Here is a 24212-nt window from a genome sequence, read left to right on the forward strand (position 1 = left end):
GAATAAAACTTAATACGGAAAATTTTATTTACCTACAATAAAAAAAGGAAAGAAAAACGAGAAAAACAATAGGATGCATGTTCCATCAAATGCTACTTAGTCACCTCTAATAAATCATGAAACCAAATATTTATTTTTATATTATAAAAATTAAGTTAATAATCAAAATTTTTTTCTTCTGTTTTATTATTCACTTATTCGCGTTTTCTTCCTCTCTATTTGAATATGTAAAAGCGAGAAAAAAAAAATTATTTTCAATTTATTTCTCTAACAAACTAACATCCTTATTCATTTTTCTACTGCAATGAAAAGCAAATTTAGGGAACGTTCTTTTGTTAGTGTGTGCATATAAATTTTTTTTACCATCGAGTGCATAGGTATGTACAGGGACCCTATCTATATACGGATTTTCAAAAACCCTCTTTAACACTATATTTGTATTTCAATATAAAATATTTACTTTATCATGATTCGTGCAACTTATTCTGAAAAATTATTTGCTATGGGAAATTTTTCTTAGAAATTTTAAGTAAAGTTTAATCCATTATTTTAACGTAGAAAATTGTAAACCCGGAGGCATTTCTATAAATTAAGTTTTTTACTAATTGATTTTAAATGAAACCTTAATTTTTTCAAAAATTATTTTCCTTTATTGTATCTTAAATTGTTACAGTTCCAGTCACTTAAAGATATTGCGAGGTATTGAGTTGTAACACCTAAAAGTATGCTATTTACTACTCTTGAAGAACAATAGAGAAAAATTGTGAATTAAATGCTGAGTTGTGCAGCCAAGTTTGAATCATAATTGCAAAATATTAATAAAAAAATATTTTATAAACTAAAAATCATAAAGATCACTGGATATTTGATTCTAGAATTGAGAGAAAACTTAATTTTCTTAATTGCCGAAGGAAACAAGAACTTTGATTTGTAAGTCGAATATGAGTAGTATAACATTATATTAAATCTATAGAAATTGTTAATGTTTTAAATAGTATTCAAGTAATGTTTGTTAATATAATATAAAGAAGTTATTAGAGAGGAATTGCAATACAAATTTATACCGATAGATGGCTTTTTGCTTTTATATTTAAAAAGGAAATATAAAATCTTTGTCTGCACTTTCTAACTTTCAAATTTATCAACACAAAATCATGTTAAATTTAAAAACTATCACCAAGTACTCGTATTGTATATACGAGTGTTATACGCCTTTAATATGAAAATATTTTTATATGCATGTAGGTATTTGTAAAACTCAAAATGTAATTTTTCCAAACCATTAATTTCAACTATTCCCTTAAATCATAAATATAAAGATCTCTGCATACTATATGTTAATATATCAAACAAATTTGCATCACATATTATTATACAAACATCCATTTCAATACATACATGCATACAAGCATTCTATATAAAAGCATATAAGAGAAAACATTATAATATCCAGTACGGAATTCATAAAAAAAGGAATGCAAATGAATCTCTTCCGCATATATATATATATATATATATATATTTATATATATATACGTCATACTATCAGGACAATGAGTCATTTAAATCCTTTTCAATATAGAAATAAAATAATAGAAGAAAAAAAAAGAAACAAAACAAATAGTAAAAAAAAAAAGAAAGAAAAAATAAAAACAAAAAAATTATTTGTCTCTTTTTATTTTCCATTTTTTTTTTTTTTGTGTGTTTTATTGCAGAACGAATATGAGATTTTTCTCTTTTAATTTTTATTTGAAATATATTATGTACAATGTTCGTTTGGATGTATGTTTGTGTTTACTCAGAATATGCATTTATATAGGTTTTTATGCACACATAGTGGCGTAACATTAGGACGTTTACGAAAATTTTATTTACATACATACATACATACATACATAATATAAAAAGAGAGACAAATTATTATGAGGCACATAGCATAAAAAAAAAAAAATAATAAAAAATAAAAACAAAAATAAAATGAGAGAAAAAAAAATACGGAAAAATGATGGAAAACTGCGACAATTGAACAAATTATGACACAAAAATTTTGTGGTAAGAAAATTCAAATTCAAATAAGAAACACACAATTATTATCATTCTGTTTAAATGGTGCGCAAAATTGTGTTAATGCCAGGTTTGTTATCTATCTCTTTTGCTCTTCTTTTCTCTTTACGTTTTGTTTTCCTTTTGTTTTTGTTTTAATCCTTTTTGGAAAAAAAAAAATCTTCTTCATAATATAAAAAATTATGAAAAAGATAAAATTTTTATTTTTATTTTTTTTTTCCTACTTTTTTCAATATTTGATTTAAAATCCTTGCGTAAATAAAAATTATATAGTGGTATGTGTATGCGATTGTATTATACATATATTTACTTATATAAGGCATGCATCGTGTTTAGAAAAAATAAGAGAAAAATTGAGAAAATTTTAATTAGAATTTCAATTGCTTTACACTTGATTATAGAAAATTTTGCAGATCTAATTGAAATGCTGGTGATCATTCGGTCTTTAAGCAAAAAAATTGTTTGAGGGTTTTGATTATTTTGCTAGATCACAAACAAGAGGTTGTCTTTCCAATAATGCAAAATTTGAATCAAATTCTGAATTACTTTGACTTTTTTTGTTTACTTTTTCAAGTTTTTAATAATTTTTATTTTCAATTTTCCACTGTTAGAAACGAAAATATAGAGAATTTTGAAGTGTTGTTGAAACCAAATTTTAAATTATACAAATTTTCATATTTCTATTCAATAAAGCTTATTTAATTCTTTCAAGATTCAAGTGTACATTTATGCGTTTGCCATTAGAAGCTAAATGAAATTAAAGAAAACAATAATTCTTTATTATGTGAACGCTGTAATCTGCTATTTTTCTAAGCTAAGCTGCCTAAATTCAATATAGTATGAATTAGAGAATATGTCTCTTATGAGGACATGGATTTTCCGAAAATATTATGATTGTAAAGTAAAATTTTTGCTCTGAAATTGCATTTTATCCATTTCGAGCACAATACTTGGCAATTTATCCATAATTTTTTATTCCTAAAATAAATTCAAATTTTCAACTCACTCTTGAAATAATTTTTTTTTTTTAAATTTTACCAAATAATCTATGTGTATCTATGTGTATATATGACACACACACACATATATGAATAGAATTTCTCTAAAAACTGCATAATAGTTGTAAAAATAATTATTATCCTTTTTGGTTAGTTTATGAAATGACTTTTGAAAAACAAAAAAAGAAAAAAATCCTTAAAATAATTTTGTGAGAAATGTAAAACTAAATTTTAAGGAAAACCTCAAGTAGATTATGGTCTTTTCTTTTTGAATATAATTGAAATTAATTTAGGTAGAGAGGTAGTAATATAATTTTAATTTTTAAATTGTAAAATTATTTTTGAAAAATGGTTTTTTTTTTTTAGGTGTTTTTTTAACTTTTTTCCTTTTTGATTTTTATTTTTTTGTTAAATAATTACTTCCGAAAACTATTGAACCACAATTTTAATCATTACCATATTAGTGAAGTTTAACAAGAAAAACAAAATGAATTTAAATAAATGGAAGACCACTTGAAGAATGTATGCATGTTTCTAGGATTTGAAACTTTTAATAAAGTTTTATTGTTGTCGACGAAAGTTTTAATGAAAGTCAAAGACGAAGGTTTTAATGAAAAGGATAAAACGTACTTTATTATAATAATTTTTAGTTATAATTGCAAAACTATAACAAATATGACCGCACTAACATTTAAATTTTAAATTATTAAAACTGATTGGATAAAATTAGATCTGAAATTCAAATTACTTAAAATTTAATTTGCTTATATTACATGTTATACTCGTATGGATTTGTAGATGTAGAAATCAAGAGAACAGACATTATGTTAAACTTGAATATTGTGATATTTTAAACTTTGATATTTGTCTACTTTTAGCAAATGTCTAGCTTGCAGAAAACGAGTAAAGTTAATTGGAAATTTATCGCCCACTTACTTGAAAGGGATCTTTGACACGTTAGCAAGTTTTACTATACAATTTTATATAGTGTAACGCGAATTTAGGATACTCTTATATCATTGTACGTTATTTGGGAAATTGACAAAATTTTGGGAGTTGGAAGAAATCTTTTCTAATATTGGCGATCAACAACAATTAATCTAAGATAAAGGGACATCAAATCTCATTTGTCTATATTCTACATTTTTTCACAAATAGAATTTTTTTTTAAATTTTATATAACAATTATATTATAGGTCAGCAGACCAAATAAATTTTTTACAAAAGTTGGTCTTAACAGGTTCGGATTTGTCAAAACCTTATATTTTTAAATTTATTGGCTTATGATTTAACCTTTACGAATGGCTGAGGTGGTTCGGAGGATATATCCTCTTGCCCCAGTCGGTTCCCTTGGAATCTACAAATATTTCTTTTAAGTTTCACATTAATTTGAATTTAAGGAAAAGAAAACTTTTAATTTTATTCGAATTTTATATATGTAATATTATTCAAATACACTATACATATTGTTCGAATTGTTACAGAGTCGTATTAATCATGTTCAATCAATATTTTTGAAAAAGAAATTCTTACCTTGTATAATCCGATTTACATAGTATCATGCCGGCTTTTGTATAGCAACTAGAACCAATATCAGCAAGTAATGCACCACAACAATAACATTTTAAACAGGAATTATGCCAATATCTATCTAATGCATGTAGCAAATAACGTTCTAATATTTTACCTGTGAAAAAAAAAAAATTAGTAACATAAAATATTTACAATTTTATTAAAATTTGATTACTGTTAATTAGAATGTACACAATATAACAACTTTGTATTGCCATAATTTCAAAATAAGAACTCATTAAAATTCAAGAATGCAAGATTACTAAACGGAAATCAATAAATATGCCAATATATGTATAAGAGATCTGGTACGTCTAAGGCACATATTTAATAAAATATGTCGTCAGCATTTTGCCGTCGGTTTTACATTTTGTCTCTTACGTCTTTGTATATTTAATATTAATTTATTTTTTGAAGTTTTTTAAATAACATGATATTCAACATAAGCTTACAAACTTAAAATTTGTAATGCCAAAATCGGCAAATCCCATGTATTTTAATACGTTTACGTAAGTTTCTTATTTAAAAATCCAAAAATTTAGAATATTCAGTTCAAATTTACTACAAAATTTTTAGCATTACCAGTCTCTACAAAACAACATTGAAGAACGCAAATTAGGCACATAATATTGTAATTGATAAAAATTACATATGCACAGACATACTAATAACGTTAACATAAAAAATAAAATATATAATATTATTTACCTCCGCAACCAGCACAACTCTTAATTGAACTATTGTGATTATTACTGTTATTATTATTGTTATTATTATTTAAATGATGAAAATCTGGTTGATCGTTATCCATATGCATATGCTGTTGTTCATGATTACCATTTTGATGATGTACCATATTGATACCATTACAATTACCAATACCAATATTATTACCATTTATACCACTACCACTGCTAATACTAATACCATTATTATTATTATTATTATTATTTCCATGTCCATTCATATGATTACTGTTTGTTGTATTATTACCAAGTCCAATATTACAACCATTATTATTATTATTTGTATTAATTCCATTACCATTAATAATATTATTATTATTACTAGTATTACCAATGTTATTACTACCACCTCCACCACCATTACTACTACCATTACTTCCAACACTACCACCACCTCCACCAATTCCACCTATTCCATTATTTGTACCATTTGAATTTCCTGTTGTATGACTAGATAATGTTGTATAACTTCCATTATCATCTGGACTTGGTGAATGAGGTGATGATAAATTTGAATAAGTTTGATAATGAGCATTCATAATGAAATCAATTACTTTTAATATTATATAACTGGAATAAATTTTTGTATATATGTATGTTGATTTATTATGTGGCTTAATTTAAGTATTCGTATAGAATAAAAATTTATTGTTTTCTTATATTTTTTTTAGTTTTTTCTTTTTTGTTGGATCTTTGGGTTTGGTTTTTGTTTTTTTTTTGTTCGTTGTTTTTAGTTGATTTTAATTAAATTTGTTAGCGATATTTTATTTTTGATTTTAGTCCTTTATTTGTTGACTCAATTGTACATGATTATCTAAAAATATACAAAATAAAAATGAAAAATATTTTAAAAATTTTATTATAGAAATAATTTATTAAAAATTTATAAAACTTATGTTGAATTTTATAAAATTAATTTCCATTTTAATAATGGGTAGCTATGATTAATCAAAAAAAAATTATTGTAATAGTATAATTTACAATTAATTTTGGATTGAAGCAAAAACTATGCTTAAGTTTAATTTAGTAATTTTTTTTAATTTGTCTAACATAAAATTATATAATTAATATACATAGATTGTTTAATTTTCAATAAACCTTTTAATTATTACGAAAAAATTATAGAAAAAATAAAATCTTATTTGATTAAAAAGGGCACATGAGTTTTATAAAAACTGCTGGAGAATAAAATTATTATTTTTTTTTAAAGCCTGTGCTCTTAACCTGTGCTCTCTGCTAACATTTACAGTCCTTATTATACACTCTCTCCATTGAGATTATATGCAATCTATTTCGAACTCCTATAGCGAAATTATTTCGAATTCCTATAGCGAATGTGTTCTTGGAGAGAAATTGTAAGTATTTATTTCAAAAATTTCGAAAATGCAATTATATTTTGTCAAATTTGGAGATTTAATCATATCATATTGTTAACGTGTCTATAATTTTTCTTACATATGTCCATGATATTCACATATTTTTAATTGTTATTAATAAACTTCTAAATTACATTAATAAATTATTGTAAATAATTGTTTGCTAATTATTGTATTAATAATAATAATAAAAAATTTTTTTAAACAATTTAAACCGTGATTTAATTTTGTCACATTGAGATCTCAAATCGGTATGTTACCCGCGTTGTTCGCAGCAAACGAACTATTTTACGTAATCTTTACTCTAAACACAGTAAAGGTAAATTAAAATAAAATTTCTCTTAGTTATATTGGAAACTAGCTATATTTCCAAAGATTATTGAAAGAAATTTACTGTATATACATATTTTGCACTCATTATATATTTAAATCTAAAATTTCAACAAGAATTTATAGAACAAGAATTTAAAAATTTAAAAAAATAATTTAACTTTATTTAGACAATAAAAATTCAAGTTTACTCCTTCTTGTTTAATATACAGTACAGGTTTAAAAGAATTTTCTCTTTAAATAATTATATCGTCAGATTCCCGAAAACAATAGTGTAAGTCCAAAAAAACGGGATTTATGAGTTTACGGATTAAATTACATAAATGAGAAAATTTTAATTTACGTATTTACTACCAAAATTTCGGAATACATATTTATGATTTGCAAAGAAAGATATTTTTGAAAGACGTATTGGAATTTTGATTTTAGATGGCAATATTTGAAAAAGCCCCTTCAAGATTATAATTACAATTACATTCTTTTTACAGAAGTATATAAGACACAAATATACTTGAAAGTAGTTTGGTATTTTTTATAAATGAAATTTCGTTTTGTATTTGAAAATCTTGTGATATAAGAGTAAATTATACACATGTTGTATAGAGAGAGAATGCAAAATTTTTGAAGAACAGTTTTTGTAACATTTAATATTCCCTTAAAGCTTAAATAATTCAAACTCTTGTAATGTAAAATTAGATATTTAGAGTTACGTTGGTCCATTTCCTAATGGATGATATAGTATAAAGTGTATTAAAATATATTATATCATATAAGATTATAAGAATTTAAATTAAAATGTTTACAATCTCCTAATTAATAAAATAATCCATAATAAGTATATAATTCTTAGTAAAAAGAAAACAGCTAAGATAATATCGAAGACAAAATTAAGCTATATAACAAAATAATAAAAAAAAATAAAATTATAAATCTATATATATGATCGTATATATATAGATAACTTAATCAGTAATCATTATTACAAGTCTTTTGAGATTCCAGTATGAGTTCTACGTATATAGAAATAAAAATAGAAGGCAACTTATCTTAAACTAACAAATTTTCTGTGTTTATTTCTTAATAGTCTCTGGACAATGTCTCAACTCAATATCTTTTATGGTTTTCTCTTCATTTTATATTGTAATCGGCGTAAATGAAATTGTTTTAATAATTTTTTTTTTAAAGATATTTATAATATGCTATTTTATATTATTTATCCAATTAAATGGCTCTTCAATCTGGCTTTAATAAAATCCCTTTGAAATTTATACTCTAGCGATCATCATCTTTACACTCTTACCTGATATTGAAGCAAAAAAAAAATCATAGTATAGATTTTTATCTTTATTAAAGATTTCTTATTTTCTCCTTGTAATTATATACCACTATACTTGTATTATACTATTATTTGTAAAACTCGATGGAAATTACATTTACATTACATATAGATTTTAAATAATATGCACATTATATCTATTTATATGAATATAGGTGTTTATTGTGGAAAACTTTAAAAGCATGATCGGAATACCTAAAATATACATTAAAACCAAAAAGAACGCATAAGATACAAAAAAAAAAAAAATTAATGTTTTACGCATTGCAATCGCTATAAAATAGTAGTAATATTCACAATACCCATACCAACAACAAACAATATCAACGGTAGTAGAATTCACTTAAAATTCACATAACACATAATTATACAAACCATACATAAAAAACATTATCAACGTCATTAATATAAATATATAGCTGGCAATATCACAAAATACCTATTTAATTATTTTTTATCTAAATATGAATACAAATATGCGTATATACTTATACATTTATTTAGTAGTATATAGTAATAGCATTTATTAAATAGAGAATATTATTATCTATATTGTATGTATATATATGCGTTATTAATTATTTCCTCTTATCTCAGTTTAATTAGTTTAATTAGTTTGTTTAGGAATTTTTCCAAGAAAATTTACCATAATAATAATTTTATGCTTTAAAGTTGCATATTTCTATTTTATTATTGTTATTTCTCTTTATTTCTCTCCTGCCACTCTCCGTTTTTTCCATCATTTCTATCTATCATCGTGTGTGCAGTTCTCTTCATTCTGGTGCTCACTCGTTTATTGCATTGCAATGCAATATTTGTTTAAAATAGGGTTGCCGTTTTAGAATAAATTCTTCCAAAATTCAGTTAACCAGGTATAGAATCCTGTTAGATTCAAAACTTGTTTCCTAATTTAATTTTTTTTAGAGGAACTATTTTCTATAATTTTTATTTTTTGTTATTTTTGTAGCTGATACGCTTTTTTTAAAAACCTTATGTATACATATAAATCTACATAACACTCTTCTGACTATTGTGAGCTTGTTGTTGAATTTTTGACATTTTTTCAAAAGAAATCTGTTCACAGACATTTAAATATGGTGAAATATTTTTCGTGTCACTGACTACAGTACTCAATTTCTTGCATGTTAGCTGATGTAACTGTAAATTACTGTTTTATAAGTGTAGGTGGAGCCTGTTAAGGAGAAATAGGAAAAAAAGAAAAATGAATTGCAATTCATTGGACTTCATTACGGATTGGTTTATTTTTCCTCTATTTGAATTATTTTTTACGTCGAAATAATTGGTAAAAAATTTTTTTGTATGGCAACACTGGTTTCAAATAACATTATAAATTTCTCTCTATAATATAAATTTTGCTGTTATTCTCATTTAAAATTCAGTTTGGAAAGTGTTTTATTATAAAGATGTAATACCTATTCATTTAATGATCAAGAACCATCAAGAATGAGTGTGTCTTTCTATGCTATGTACAAGTACAAACTATTAATATTCTGGATCCGTTTTAATTTTTTTTCATCTTTTCTTTTTATTTATTTGTTATTTATTCATTTTGTTTTTTTTCTCCTTTTTACGTCAATAATATTCAATTTATTTTATAAGAAATAAAAAATCCATACAACTCATAACACATACTATACATAGGTTAATTTTACTGTAATCTACTGCAAGTAGATGTATGGTTTTTGATTTCACGCATTATGTATATGTATATATACATAAATTCAAAGATTAGTAATTTTATTTGGGGAGCATGTATGTACATACATATGTATAGATGACTTTTAAGAAAAACGAAATTTGTATAGAAAAATTAGAAAATTTTTAAATTACAATTTTTAATTACATACATACATATTTTGTGTTTTAATAAATATGTGAAATAAACGAGCACACGTATACAAAATTTGAGGCAGAAAAAAATTTGAGAACTTTCTGAATTCTAATGATGAAAAATACAGCAAAATAAATTAATTATTATTTGATTTACAAAAATTTCCAACAATAAATTTAATAATGAAAACGGGAATCAGAGCCGACTGCTCTATACCTTGTCGAGTACCGACTGCTCAATACCTTGTTGAGTAATACCTGTAACTTGTCAAGAGCGGAATGTACTAATTTCGAAACATCCTACGACTAATATCAACTGTTATTGAAAATAGGTGGTTAAGTGTGGTTTCCATTTATTAATACCTTATTTTTCTATATTGATAATATCGTAAATTTTTAATATTGTGAATAAATAAAGTACAATAATGTAATCTAGTTTTTAATATTAAACAATTTTTGCAGTATGACTTTTTTTTAATTAGCTGTTTTATTCCTTATCCACAATTTCTTAAATTGTCAAAATGAATATTGTTGCAATTTAAATTCTAACTAAACTACATATTCGTATGTACACTTAAATGTAAAAATACGATATTATTCATTGCATATGCACGTACTCATACTGTAAACGTTATCAGAAGGGGAATCTCTCTGAAGTGACTTAATATGGTTTCGGAATTCTTTTCATTTTTCATGTTCATCATACATTAAAATAAACTTTTATGTTTAGATATTTATGTGCATTCCAATGCTTAGTTACATAAATTTATACATACACAACTTTGTATGTACTCATTATAATTAGATTATGATCAACCATACATATGGGGTTTTGTTTTTTTTTCATTGAATTCTTTTATTTTAATTTAATTTTCGTTGTCATTGTCGTGCCTCTTTCCGAAAATTGCCTTGAACACATAAAAACAAAAGCAATAATGAAAATTTAAGTTTATTATAAGCAAAAAACAAAGCATTTTCAATACGTTCTTAAAACAGTGAATTTCAAACTAAATTTAAGGTAATTACTTTGATATCGCAAAATTAATATGATTTTTAATCACACATCACTTATCATACTTCTATGACATATGCTTCATATATCCATTTCATGGAACATTAATCACCCATAAGTGTTAGGCCGCCTTTTTAAGGAACTCGGTTTCCTTTTCGGAATTTCTTATTTTGTTTGTTTTCTCTTATTTTAATCATACCCACCTATTTAACAAAGAGTAAAATGCTAACAGCTGAGCATTCACATGGATAGTTAAAAAATGTCTTAAAAAAATACGACTGGCTTCCACAACGTTGAAATACATACAAACAGCTACCAAATTTATTATATTCGTACAACATTCTACATTAACAGGAAATCCATTGATTTCTTCTTGTCGTGTTTTTCCCTTGTGTTTCTAAAAAATCAAATTAATTTTTATTTAGAAAAGAATTTAGAACACAATAACCTTTTCATGTTAGTTTAGATTTTTCCTGAATTTTTATTTGTTTCCAACATGCGGTAAGGGTTTGGGTCATTATCCGGTAAGGTATCACCTACATAATCGAACACCCTTAGGGATGTCTCCGGTCTCATATTTCGAATGGGGATATTGTAGGTGGGGATGTGTGGAGGTTACAATAAAACGCGAATGGCTGCGGTGGCCCGGGAATACTTCTACTCCACTAGGTTCCCTTAGAAATCGATAATGATTTTATGTCAAATACAATTGGAAAATTATTATTGAAAAATAGTTACAAGGGTCAATGTCATTTATTTTATTACCAAGTGTCATAATTTATTATTTAGGGGGCACTGCTAAGAAGATATGCTTCTTTTCACGACACATATAAAACAAAATATCCTTTCCACACCCACTTTTCATACATACATATGTATATGTATAGTTAATTAAAGTTTAAGGATAAATCAATCTTATTAAATGATGTGAATATATATATATATCTGTATAGTTGTATTTATATATGTAATTATCTATTTTATACTATCAGATTAACAGTTTTTAATTAAGAACTAGTTGCGTGTTAAATGCAACGAAATCATTATTATTACTTTTAACTTTTATATTTTGTTAAGCTAAAGAATGACACGGACTCTTTTTTTTATTACATAAATGCTATATATACTATGATACAATAATCACCTAGAATATTGGTTTTAAAATTTATATAAAGTATATTCAAAGAAAAATATAAAGAGAGAGACACTATAAAAGTCAATTTTAATTATACAAATGAGTTTTCAAATTTTAATGTTTACTAAATATTTGAAATTATACAATAAGAACAATGAGTTACTCAATTTAATGTTAAACTGATTAGAAAAGTCTTCAATCCCTATATTATATTTAATTAAATTTATTACATATTTTCAAAAAACATTGAAACAGTTATTCGCCTTTAATGCAACACCTCCTTAATGATAATGTTATTATAAACTTAAAGTTGTCATCCATTTGATATGTTAACATTACAAATAATAAAAATTAAAATATTTGAAATTTTATACACGCAAAAGTTATATAATTAATTGAATAAGAATTTATATTTATAATAAGGCTGTGAATTACGAGTATAAAAATAAGGGGATATTGGACGATTGAAAACAAATACACCTAGCGAGAAAAAATTATTAATAACGGAGAAGAGAGGAATTTTTTCCAAAAATTTGAATTTGATCAGCTGGTTTTGCATACATAAATTTAAGTCATACAGAACTAGTAATGGTGACCTATGAGATCTATGCAAAACAGTACCCAATATAAAAACAAATAAGAAGGAAAAATAATTAGAATGGAATCCCCAAGATTACAAAACATCGGTTAAACTAAAACATGGTAGATGGAAAAGTGGCCGAGAATAGTGGAACAAAAAAAAGGAGAGAAAAGCTTCTGCACAAATAAAATCGACTGCTTAAAAGAGAGAAAGATAGAGAGGTTTATGCTTCTCATAGAAATTTTAAAAGAAAAAAGAGCACGCATATAAAATTGATGATTATTTTCCATTACAAAATTTCTTAAAAACTAACCATATACCAAATTTAAATTAAAGACATACATAATGAATTTATTGTAAAATATTGCAATTTCTATTGTATTCAATCGTCGTCTTGTTAAAAACTTAATGCTAAACAATAATTAATGAAATGCTTAGTGTATTTACACAAAAATTTAGAACTTGCATATTTACATTAAATTTGAATTTTTCAAATATCCAACAAATTTAATTTTTAAATTTGAATTCTAATTCAAATACGTGTATGTCAATTTAATGAACGTATTTATTACAATGAATGATATACTTAATTATTAAAAATGTTATATGCAATTTAAAATGACTAAAATAGAAATTCCAATTAGTGGACCTCATATACGAATACGTACATACGTTTTATAGGTTCCAATTATCCAGCACCTTAAATAATAATAACCTTATTAAAGCAAAATAACACAGCAGTAATATATTTTTCTGTTATACCAATGTATACTCGTCTATGTAATCTAATTACATGCAAATATATGTATGATTGTATGTATATATGTAAGAATAATGTTCTTTTCAATAAATAAAACTATGTCACAGCCAATTTGCATGAATTTCGTAACTTTTTTTTGAACAAACTTTTGTTACCTATATTTTCTTTTTTTTTATTATAATTTTTTTTAAGGTTCTGCAGAAATTATACATGGACACGAATCATAAGTTTCATAGTCCATATACATACGTATATAAGAATTTTATAATAATACATACCTATTTACATAATAAATGACCTATGTTTATAAAAATATAAAAATAAAAATAAAATTGAAAAAAAAAAAAAAAATTATAAATATAGTAAAAAAAATTTAAGTTTAACGATTTTACAAAATTGTCGACGTATTTAACTCTAATTTTTCTTCGAATATACAAAAATCTATATAAGTTTAAATACATACACATACATTCATTATATAATTTACATATGTATATGTAGATGTATAATCATTTCTGCTAATATTAACGCTATTAACGTCATTATCGTATTTAAAAAAGAAAAATTAACGATATTATGTATATTTCTCGACTATTTAAGAAGTTATACGGTAGGCTCGTCACCTACCTTGTAGGTCCAATGGCGTAAGAAACTGGTTTATGTAGTTATATCTATGATATCATGCACCAGCCTTATGGTCCTCGCAGGAGCGAAATAAGATGTGAAAAAATTTTGCCAGTTTAATTATAAATAAAATGAATAAAATATGACAGGTTATTAATCGGTAACCAGGACAACTTAATTATTTATATTTTCACCACATCAAAATTAATTTTAATATAGGCCTGATATCCGAATCCAATACTTGAACCGAGCTCAAATAACGAACACAAATTAGAATATACGGCATTGAAACAATACAAATAAACGCACAATATTAAATTGATTAAACAGCATAAAATTCAACGACAAAACTTATTTGAACCTCCAGACATTAACAATTTTGCTCAAGACCCGAGAGGTAATTACTTTATTACTTTTTTTATAAGAGAAATTTTAAAGTAAGAGAATAGAAAATCAAGTATAATTCTTCTGAACAATTAAAAAAAAATCTGAAGTGGTCAGCACATAACCGACCGCATTGTGTATTGTCTAGTTAAATGAAAGTGTTACAGAATATTATAAAAATGTCTGTTAAATACTTCTTTCCAATTTTTAGGACATTAGTAAGCTTATAGTTAACATACTTAGAAAAATGTAAATTTGGCTCTTAGTAGAGTTTCGCTTTGTGCTACCAGAATTCTCTGAAATGCTCGCCAGTTAGTTTCGGTAACAACCAGAACTCAAATATCAAATTTCAAGAAATTCCATCAATTTGTTCTGTGGATATGGTGAAAAATGTAAAATCGGCCCGCAAATCAGTTCTCGAGCCCTGATCTTTCCAAAAAAGTTATATGTTCATTGCTTTAATATGAGGAATTCATATATTAAATTTCAATGAAATCGGTTGATTATTTCTCTTTATATACACAAAAATGTATATTTGGCTGTAAACATCTAGTTGCCGATGCCTGATTTCTTCCAGAACATACGAATTTTTGCGGACGGTCGAGCTGAGCTTATATATAAAATTTCAAGTAAATCGGTTGAATATTTTCTTCAAAATGTTCAAAAATGTAAAACAGGCCCGCTAAAAAGTGCAGTTCCCGAGGCCTGATATATACCAAAAGTTGATCGATCCGTGCCATGGTGGAAACAAACTTACATATAAAATTTCATCAAAATCGGTTCAGCCGAACTTGAGATACACGCATGCACACACAGACCGACAGACCGACAGACCAACAGACGGACAGACCGACAGACCGACAGACCGACAGGTTGCTAAAAATAGTTTATTTACACTTCTCTACTATGGAGAAGTACGCTCCCACCGAAAACTCGATATGCAAAATTTGTTGCCATCACATAACCTACCTATTGTTTACACAATACGGTCGGTAATAAGGGGCAGTTCATGCGAGGCTTAATTCTTAATTATACATTATGTGAGGCAGATAAAAAATTTATGAACTTATAATAATACATTGAGACTTTCGTTGACCTAATCAACTGCATTTACTGTATTTAATGGTGATATTAGCCAGAACAAGTTCATTTAAGCTAAATGCAACAAAAACGGTACAACTGATGGGTCATTAGTTTCAATATGTGACATTTAATTAAATAGATATTTAAAACCAAGTATAAATAGTTGAATCTTATACCTTTTCGGCACTTAAAATCTTATTTCATTACAAAATCAATTACTGAATATTCTCATCAAATACCTTATTCTATTTTCCATAATCCAATTTCAATTTATAATCAATTGTCTAAATAATTTAATTTTTCTTCTTGTTAATGCCGAGAAAATGCACAAATACACAAACACACAAAGACCTACACAATATATTTAAATAAATTTATTGCACTAAATATTAATATACAGCAATTCTACTACAAAATAGCACAAAAAAAATAGCTCTAATAAGACCAAAAATAACCAAAACTATAAAAAATACAAAACAACTTAAAAATAACAAGAATAAACATATATATCCACATATACATCCTAACATACATACATACATAATAAATATGTATCGAAAAACTTGTTTGACGGCTTTATAGTGAGAAAAAAACAGTTCTTTAAGGGTTCCATATCAGATGTGACACGTCATGTTTTTATGTTATTTGGAAGCCTTACCATTGAATAAATTATTCAACGTTCACCTTTAAGGTAAAATAAAACAAAAAAAAATATAAGAAAAGAAAAGAAAAAGAAAAAAACAAAAACAAAACTTTTCAAAAAAGATCTTCGTGATAGGATCTAATTAAGGCGGTTTCGAATATTCAAATTCTTCAACATTTGTGGTCAGTTCATAGGTAACAAACTTAAATTTTTATACACATTCAAACACAATACGAAAATTTACTACTAATATACAATGAATTAAAAAATATATTTATAATATGTCCATTTGTAATACAAATATGAATGTTTGTATGTATGTAAATATTTAAAGAAAAAATTGTTGCAAGAGACCGACCACATATTACATAGTATATATAGTTAAGTTGATTTAGATTCGATAGACATTTTAAATATACATTTTATTTAAATGGGGTCCCCCTATAATGTCGTCGTCATATTGTAGTATAAAACAATTTTGAAATTGTTAATCTTTTGTGAAGAAAATTTTTTTTTTTTGAATTTTATTCTTTATTTTCTTATTTTATTCAATTTTTCATGGAACCCCAATTGTTTCTTAGTTTTTTACATAGTCTGCCCCTGTATGCTTGCTAATATTATAAAAATGTTCATACCTACATTATATGATTTACATACTAGCATTATATACATATACAGCCATTGACATAGAACATACATTGACATTCATATTCAATTCACTTGGTCGTTTTAATTTCTCTTAATTTTATTGCCATTTCCAATATAAAAAATAAAGTATTGTTATAAACATTGGGAAAAACTTATATATATGTGGTTCAAATGATATTATTCGACAATATATTATATGGTAGGTATGTATAACAATATGCTAAAGTACCCATTTTTAATGTTCGTATAATTGTGGACAGGTTCTAAAGTTAATAGTTTTATTATTATTTTTTTTTCCCAGTTCCTTTCCTTGTCGTTTGTTATTAGTTTATTTATTTCTGAAGCAATCAACCTTTGCTTCCTTTTTGGACACAATGAAAGAATATAAACATGTCTCAGGTACCTCTATATATTGATATACGAATGTATATACAAAATTAACAAATAAAATGAAAAGAACACAGCTTGTTATATATTTTTTTTTTCAAGTTAAATTATGTTTTCTTGCAAATGACATGAAAATGAGGTAATCACGCAATGTTATATTATAGATTTATCCAAAAATATATATATGTAAATTTGATGGAGAAATTATAGTATTCATATTAAAGGAAAGACAGAGTAACAAAATTAGAAACTTTTGTAATATTTAAAATTTATTTAGAATTTTAAAGCAATTAAATAAAAAAAATCTATGACTACATGCAATAATAATCTAAATCGAATTTTATATCAAATCGACATTCTCGATAATTTGATCCTTGTTCTGTCAATATTTCTTGGTTAAAAATAATTCAATTAGTACAGACAAGTAAGAAAAACTTCCAAGCTACACGCAACATTTTTTTCCAAAAAATTAAATCAAATAACTGAAAACGAATGAACGAACTTAAAACGATTCTTACGCACTTATACCAAAACTAAAAACATTCATTTCAGTGTAAGAATCTCCAACATTTTCACCATTTAATTAGTAAAGTAATTTTGTTTTCATTCCAAGTTAGGCTTCTCATCCAAATTTCTGAATAAAATTTGCGATTTCGAATTCCAATGCTCTTTTCCGACACATTGAATACTCTGTTCACACATTCAAATTCGAATGTGAGCTCATGTTATCCTTATAAAATTCTTCTTTGTTATTTTTCATTTCAATTTTGAGACTTTTTAGTAAAAATATCATGAGTCAAGATTCACAACAAAAATTTTGTTGTTTAATTTTCTTTCTCTCTTTCTCTTTGTTCTGTTTTTATTTTGTTTCATTTTAATTTTGTTTCATTTTCTAGGACTTAAGAATTTGTGCCTAATTACGGCCAATAAATTTTAATTTGACATTCACTTCCTAAACGCAAACGGTGAATTAATATCAATTTAGAAAGAAAAATTTTTAGCGTTTTCAACTTATTTTTGTTGTTTTTATTTTCATGTTATTATAAAAAGAATTGCTTTAATTATATCAATTAAAAATGAGAACTGAATGGTAAAATGGTAAAATTAAAAATGAGAAAAGCAATGGGGAGAATCGTTTTATTTATATTCTCTGTATACATATATTTACAATATTTATATCAACAGTGCACATACAGTTTTTATATACATTTAGGTGTAAATATTAATTATACTTTATATTTTCATTTCTTCGTTCCCATAACCACCTTCATTTTGGAATAACCATTTATAGCTATTCACACAAACGCAATAATAGGTTAAAATTGTTGACAATAAAACTTCTTATTATTGCTTCAATTATTGTAATGCTTAAAATTTCTAGCATTGCTTACACATTTTGCGTATATTCTTTTATTTTACATAGTAGATTATGTACATTGTGGTCCAATTAAAATTCCACGAAAAATGTATTTTATGATTAATAACACCTGATGTTAAAAGAACGAAATAAAAGTGTTTAAACATCACTACACGAACCTACTCTGATATATTCTACAAGTACTTAATAATTACATTTTAGCACATGTATGTATGCGGATTTTAAATTGCCTTTAATGAAAAATTTTAAATGAAATCTTAAAATATAAAATCTAATATTAATTTCAATTTATAGTTTGATAAAATTCTTAAATGAAGAAGGTAAGTCTAAATAAATGTTTCGCTCTTAAAAGAGAAATTCTGCTTTGAAATCTGAGAATACTACAAAAATTTTTGCCATTTTAAAATTTTTAACTCTAATTTCCTTAAATTTCTTTAAAAATTAAAATAAAATTTACTTTAAACAACAACCTGTAGTTGTGGTAACACTTTCTGGCAACACTTTCTTTATTCACTAAAACTTCTATTTTATTCCCTACCAGAGAATTCAAATTTAAAGAAATTGCTCTGCATTGACTGACCCAACTTGTTTTGATTTGCATCGAAGAGGATTCACTTAGAAGAAATTCTAATAAAATTAATATTTTTTTAATAAGTAAGCTGCGAAATGATAAAATGAACAATATTAACGTTGAATTGTTTTTAGTAATACTCCGATTTTCAATAGAAATAAAAATCAAAAGTGGTTGTTTGTGGTTCCCTGTTTATAGTTTAAAGTTTGGACAATCTGTTAAGTTCCATATTGAAGATCAGATATTTTTACTCTCAAACTTAAAAGGGAAATACATTTTCAGGTTAATTCAACTTAAAGTAACACAGTAGAAATCTTATTGGTAATAATTATTTAATTGTTTACCCTATACTCAAACCATCGTCTCTCTACTATATAATCGATTCTTCATTAAGAAAACCATTCGACAAAGACTATCTCAGCATAATGAAAGATTTTTTATCCACTAGCAGCACTATATACAAAAGTGATAAATTACATTATACAAAGTGAATAGGTGATAAATTATGTGCTTTTTTATTGAATTCTTATGTAAATTTTCGAATTAATTAAATAGTTAAGAATTATACAGGAAAAAAAAAAATGTAATTTAGATAACAGAATTTATTTTGACAAGTTTAAAATTATTATGACCTATAATTAAGTATGTAGAACGTGAAATTTATCCATTAATTAAAAAAATTCTTTCAATTACTGTTGTTATTTATTGCTTACTGAAAATTTAATTGATAATTTATTCTTAATTAATAAAATGAAATTACCACATTAGGTTTTTTAATTGAATATCGAAAAAGATAAGTTTAGTATTTAAATATCAAAAAGGAAGAATAGTATTAAATTCAAAATGAAATATTGAATGACGCTCTGCTGCTAAATATCAATGCGAAATGAGGTAAAGTTCTCAAAAGTCATAGAAAAAACCAACATTTTTAATTTAAATAGCTTGTATAGGTTAGATTGACCGGTTTTCCAAAGAGAGCATTTAAATCCGCCGTGGTATCATCCGATTAAGGTCATTAATATTCGCTTTGTCCGTAGTCAGCTAAAAGAAGTTTTTTTTATCCTTCTTCACTCCTAGGAGGAACATAGGGCTAGTGCATGATATTATGCCCTAGTTTCATAGCATCATAGAGCTAATTAGGCAGATGACTAGCCTGCCGTAGTTTTATTTATATTGAATATTTAAGTTTTTTAATATTTACTGTTTATTTTTCTTAGTTTTTAATATCGAATATTATGAATATTTGAAAATTACTTGTATAATATTTATTAGTATTGTTTATAAGTTATGTAATATTGAATACAATTTTTATAGTGGTTTCAACCCGAGAACCTTCGGTCAAAGGACCGGTGCCTGACCACTGCACCAATGGTTAAGTTCGCTAAATGAAGTAGGATCCAAGAACAATTCCAAGAAAAAGAGTCTGCCTGGAATTCGCCAACACCGAATCAGTGGCATAACAAATAAGCACGAAATTGAAAGAAAATTAAGTTTTCAGTTTTTAATACTCAGACAATTCCCATTAGGCCGATTCCATACAAAACCCCAAATAATTTTATAAAAATCTAATTAAGTTTAAATAAAAAATTTGATTAAAATTTACGTTAACAATTTTATTATTAAAGAAATTAAAATTATTTTTTTCCTTTATTCGAGAAATTCTCATAATTAATGTAATTTTCATAATATTTTAAAAGTAAATCAAATTTAAAATATTACGTTTTCGACATTTATTTATTGAAGAGTTCAAAGACAAAACGTTCTTTGTTAACATTTTTATTAATGACATTAATTGAGAAATTTGAGTATGTTTTTTTTTTCATTTTATTTTGTATTTAAAAGATTTACAAAGAGTTTCTCTGACTGTACAATTATCCACAAACTATTTTATTTTTTCAATTATGTTTTTATACGTTATATGTGTATAATTGAAAAAATAAAATCTTATACAAAAAAAAAATATATAATAAGTGCAAATATGTGTGTACTTTACAAATGCAATTAAGAATTAAAAAAAATCCAATTTAAAGTTTATTTTTAATATTTAATTTTAATTAAAAAAAAAAGAAAATATAATTTATTAAAAAATATATGTACAATATTTAATTATAATTAAAATAAATAAATGCAATGTAAATTCACTTACATTACTTTTTACATCGTTTTACATCAATTCAATGCATGGTTTTAAGCATAATAAGTTTTTTTTTTCTCTCTTTTAATAAACAAACAAAGAAAATTGAATAAATAAAAATTTAAAATAATAAAAATTATTAATAAATTATTCCATTAATATCAACTAAAGTAAAATAATACTGTAACAAAATATTAATTATTTAAATCAAGACAATTGTAGGGTATGCAATTCTGATCAAAAGAACTTTTAAACTGTAAAACATTGAAATGAACCAACAATTTCAGGCGAAAATTAATAATGTCATAGTTGATTATTATTTTAAAATGTGAGTGGTGGTACTAAAAATTTCATATGTTAAAATTGTCATTGTTATTGTTAGCATGAAATAATTGCATACCACAAGGCGTTTGTTGACAAATATCGTAATATTATATGAAGAAGTTGTCTAGTAGGGAGATTCGAGATTTAAGAGCCTATAAATGGTTTCTAAAACCGAAATGAATATTTCTAGAGCACCAGTTTTTAAAAATATAATAAAGAGAGATGTTTTAAAAGTTTGAACATAATTTAAATAACTTGTTCTGAATTTTAAAAACAACAACTCTGGAACCGAAATCAGAGTTCAAGATTTCAAAATCTAGGCGAGACTCGGAGTAAGAATCGGTTTCGGAGTCGCTGTCTGAGTCATAATAGAAATACGAGTCAGAATCGGAATTGAAGTCCGAGTGAGAAATGTAGCCAGAGTCGATGTCCAAGTAGTGGTCGAAGGAAAACTTAAACTAAAAAATAAAATTCAAATAAGTATTATAGTAGAAGTCTTTATCGCGTTGTGACCCCATTGGCCTATAAATAACTTTTCATATACTGTAACCCCAATTCCGTATAGAAGAACAGTAAATCTATACAAATCTGTACGCCGTTGACAACACAACTTCTATTAAAATTACAAATATATGTATATATAATTTAACATGCAATTACATACATATATGATTCATAATGCATTAATGTACAGACAAATTAATCTAAAAACAAAAAAAAATGTAAAAAAAAAATAAAATAATTGTGTACATCAATTAAGCAAAAGGTATTAATTAAATCCCGAGATGATAAAGAATAACAATATCCGCACCAACAACTACAACATAAAATAAAAATACAATAATTTAAAATCATTGCGTATCATCGTTGCATTTCATATTATATAATTTTTAGTATATCCTGAAGATAAAGGACAATAACAATTACTATACATTATAATTGTAGATGAAACAATGAAATACTTTTTGTTTTCAATTTAACGCTCATATACATTGTATCGCATATTCAAATGAAATAATTATATTTATATATGTAATATTATAGGTATATATAGCGTTTATAGGTACACTTTCCAAGAGAAGTTCATATTCATAACAATGTGAATAAAATTTTCAAGTACATACACTTAAAATATTCTCCATAGAATATATATGATCTAACGCGGTGTCCTCAAATCAACTCTGAAAATATTTTGTCTTTTAGCTTTTAAAAAATAATTTATCTCCATAATTTCGTAACAAGTTATTTCGTTGTAATAAAATTTTTGTGATATATTTGATGTCTTACTTTATATTTAGATGGTAATACTTCTCATAGCTCCAAAAAGGTAGCATCTTCTAGCTTATATTTATAATTACTGACCTGCCCATTCATAAATAACTCATTCATAAATTGAAAATAGAATAATATAATGTACATTTACTGTACATACAGACTACACAAAATAGTGTAATCCATACATAATATGTAATGCGAATCGCCGCATCACACACACTCATATAATAAAAATTCCCTTCTTTCTTATTACTATTTTCTTTTTTTTTTTTAATTATTAATATTTTCCATCATTATCAATCTGGCCATATAAAAATAATTAATTACGTTCATTCAGCTAATTAGTGAATATTTTTCATTTCTTTCTTTTCGTTTTATTTCTGCTTTCTTTTGTTTTTATTCTTTTTTTATTCTTATTTTTTACCGGTATTATAATCATTATTATTGTGCTCATAATAATTATTATTATTTTTATTGTTCTTCATTATTGCACTCATTTGTTTTTTTTTTATATATCATTCGTTTACAATCTTTCTCTCTTTTATTCTTTCTCTCTATCTCTCTCTATAATATTCACGAAAATTTAACGGTAAATTTGAAACAAAAAAAAAAAAAAAAAAATATAAGAACAGAAAATTCCTCAATATCAGAATAAATTATTTTTAATCTCAATTCAACTCATGCATTTTATTATACCGAACCGAACCGACTCACCCGCATTTCAACCTAAAAATTTTCTTTTACTTTCTTCTGCCGCTCTACTTTCTCCTTCAATCTATTTATTTACAAGAGCCTTATCTCTTTCGTGTGATAGGATTCTTTCTCTTTCAAACTTTCTCATCTTATATACATGTGTACAATTATTATTATATGGGTACATTATGGCTTTTAACGGTAATATTATAAATATTTCAAACATCTGTGCACACAATTTCACTTTTATAAAAAACACGGAACAGAAAAAATTGAAAAAAAATACATATGTATATATATATGTATGT

At 25.0% G+C, this 24212-nt stretch overlaps 1 protein-coding gene across 1 annotated transcript in view; it reads right to left on the reverse strand.

The window, feature by feature from the left end:
• LOC129608757 (GATA zinc finger domain-containing protein 14-like) overlaps positions 1-24212 on the reverse strand; it is a 50422-nt gene that overhangs the window by 20630 nt on the left and 5580 nt on the right. Inside the window, exons 2-3 of the mRNA XM_055520454.1 lie at positions 5343-6194; positions 4596-4749 (exon numbers count right to left, since the gene is read on the reverse strand). Of these exons, the coding sequence (XP_055376429.1) occupies positions 4596-4749; positions 5343-5919 (731 nt within the window). The 5' untranslated portion in view covers positions 5920-6194. The remainder of the gene's footprint in view (positions 1-4595; positions 4750-5342; positions 6195-24212) is intronic.

Source organism: Condylostylus longicornis, unplaced genomic scaffold (genome assembly GCF_029603195.1).
Source record: "Condylostylus longicornis isolate FDR11 unplaced genomic scaffold, ASM2960319v2 ptg000034l, whole genome shotgun sequence".
Taxonomy (NCBI): domain Eukaryota; kingdom Metazoa; phylum Arthropoda; class Insecta; order Diptera; family Dolichopodidae; genus Condylostylus; species Condylostylus longicornis.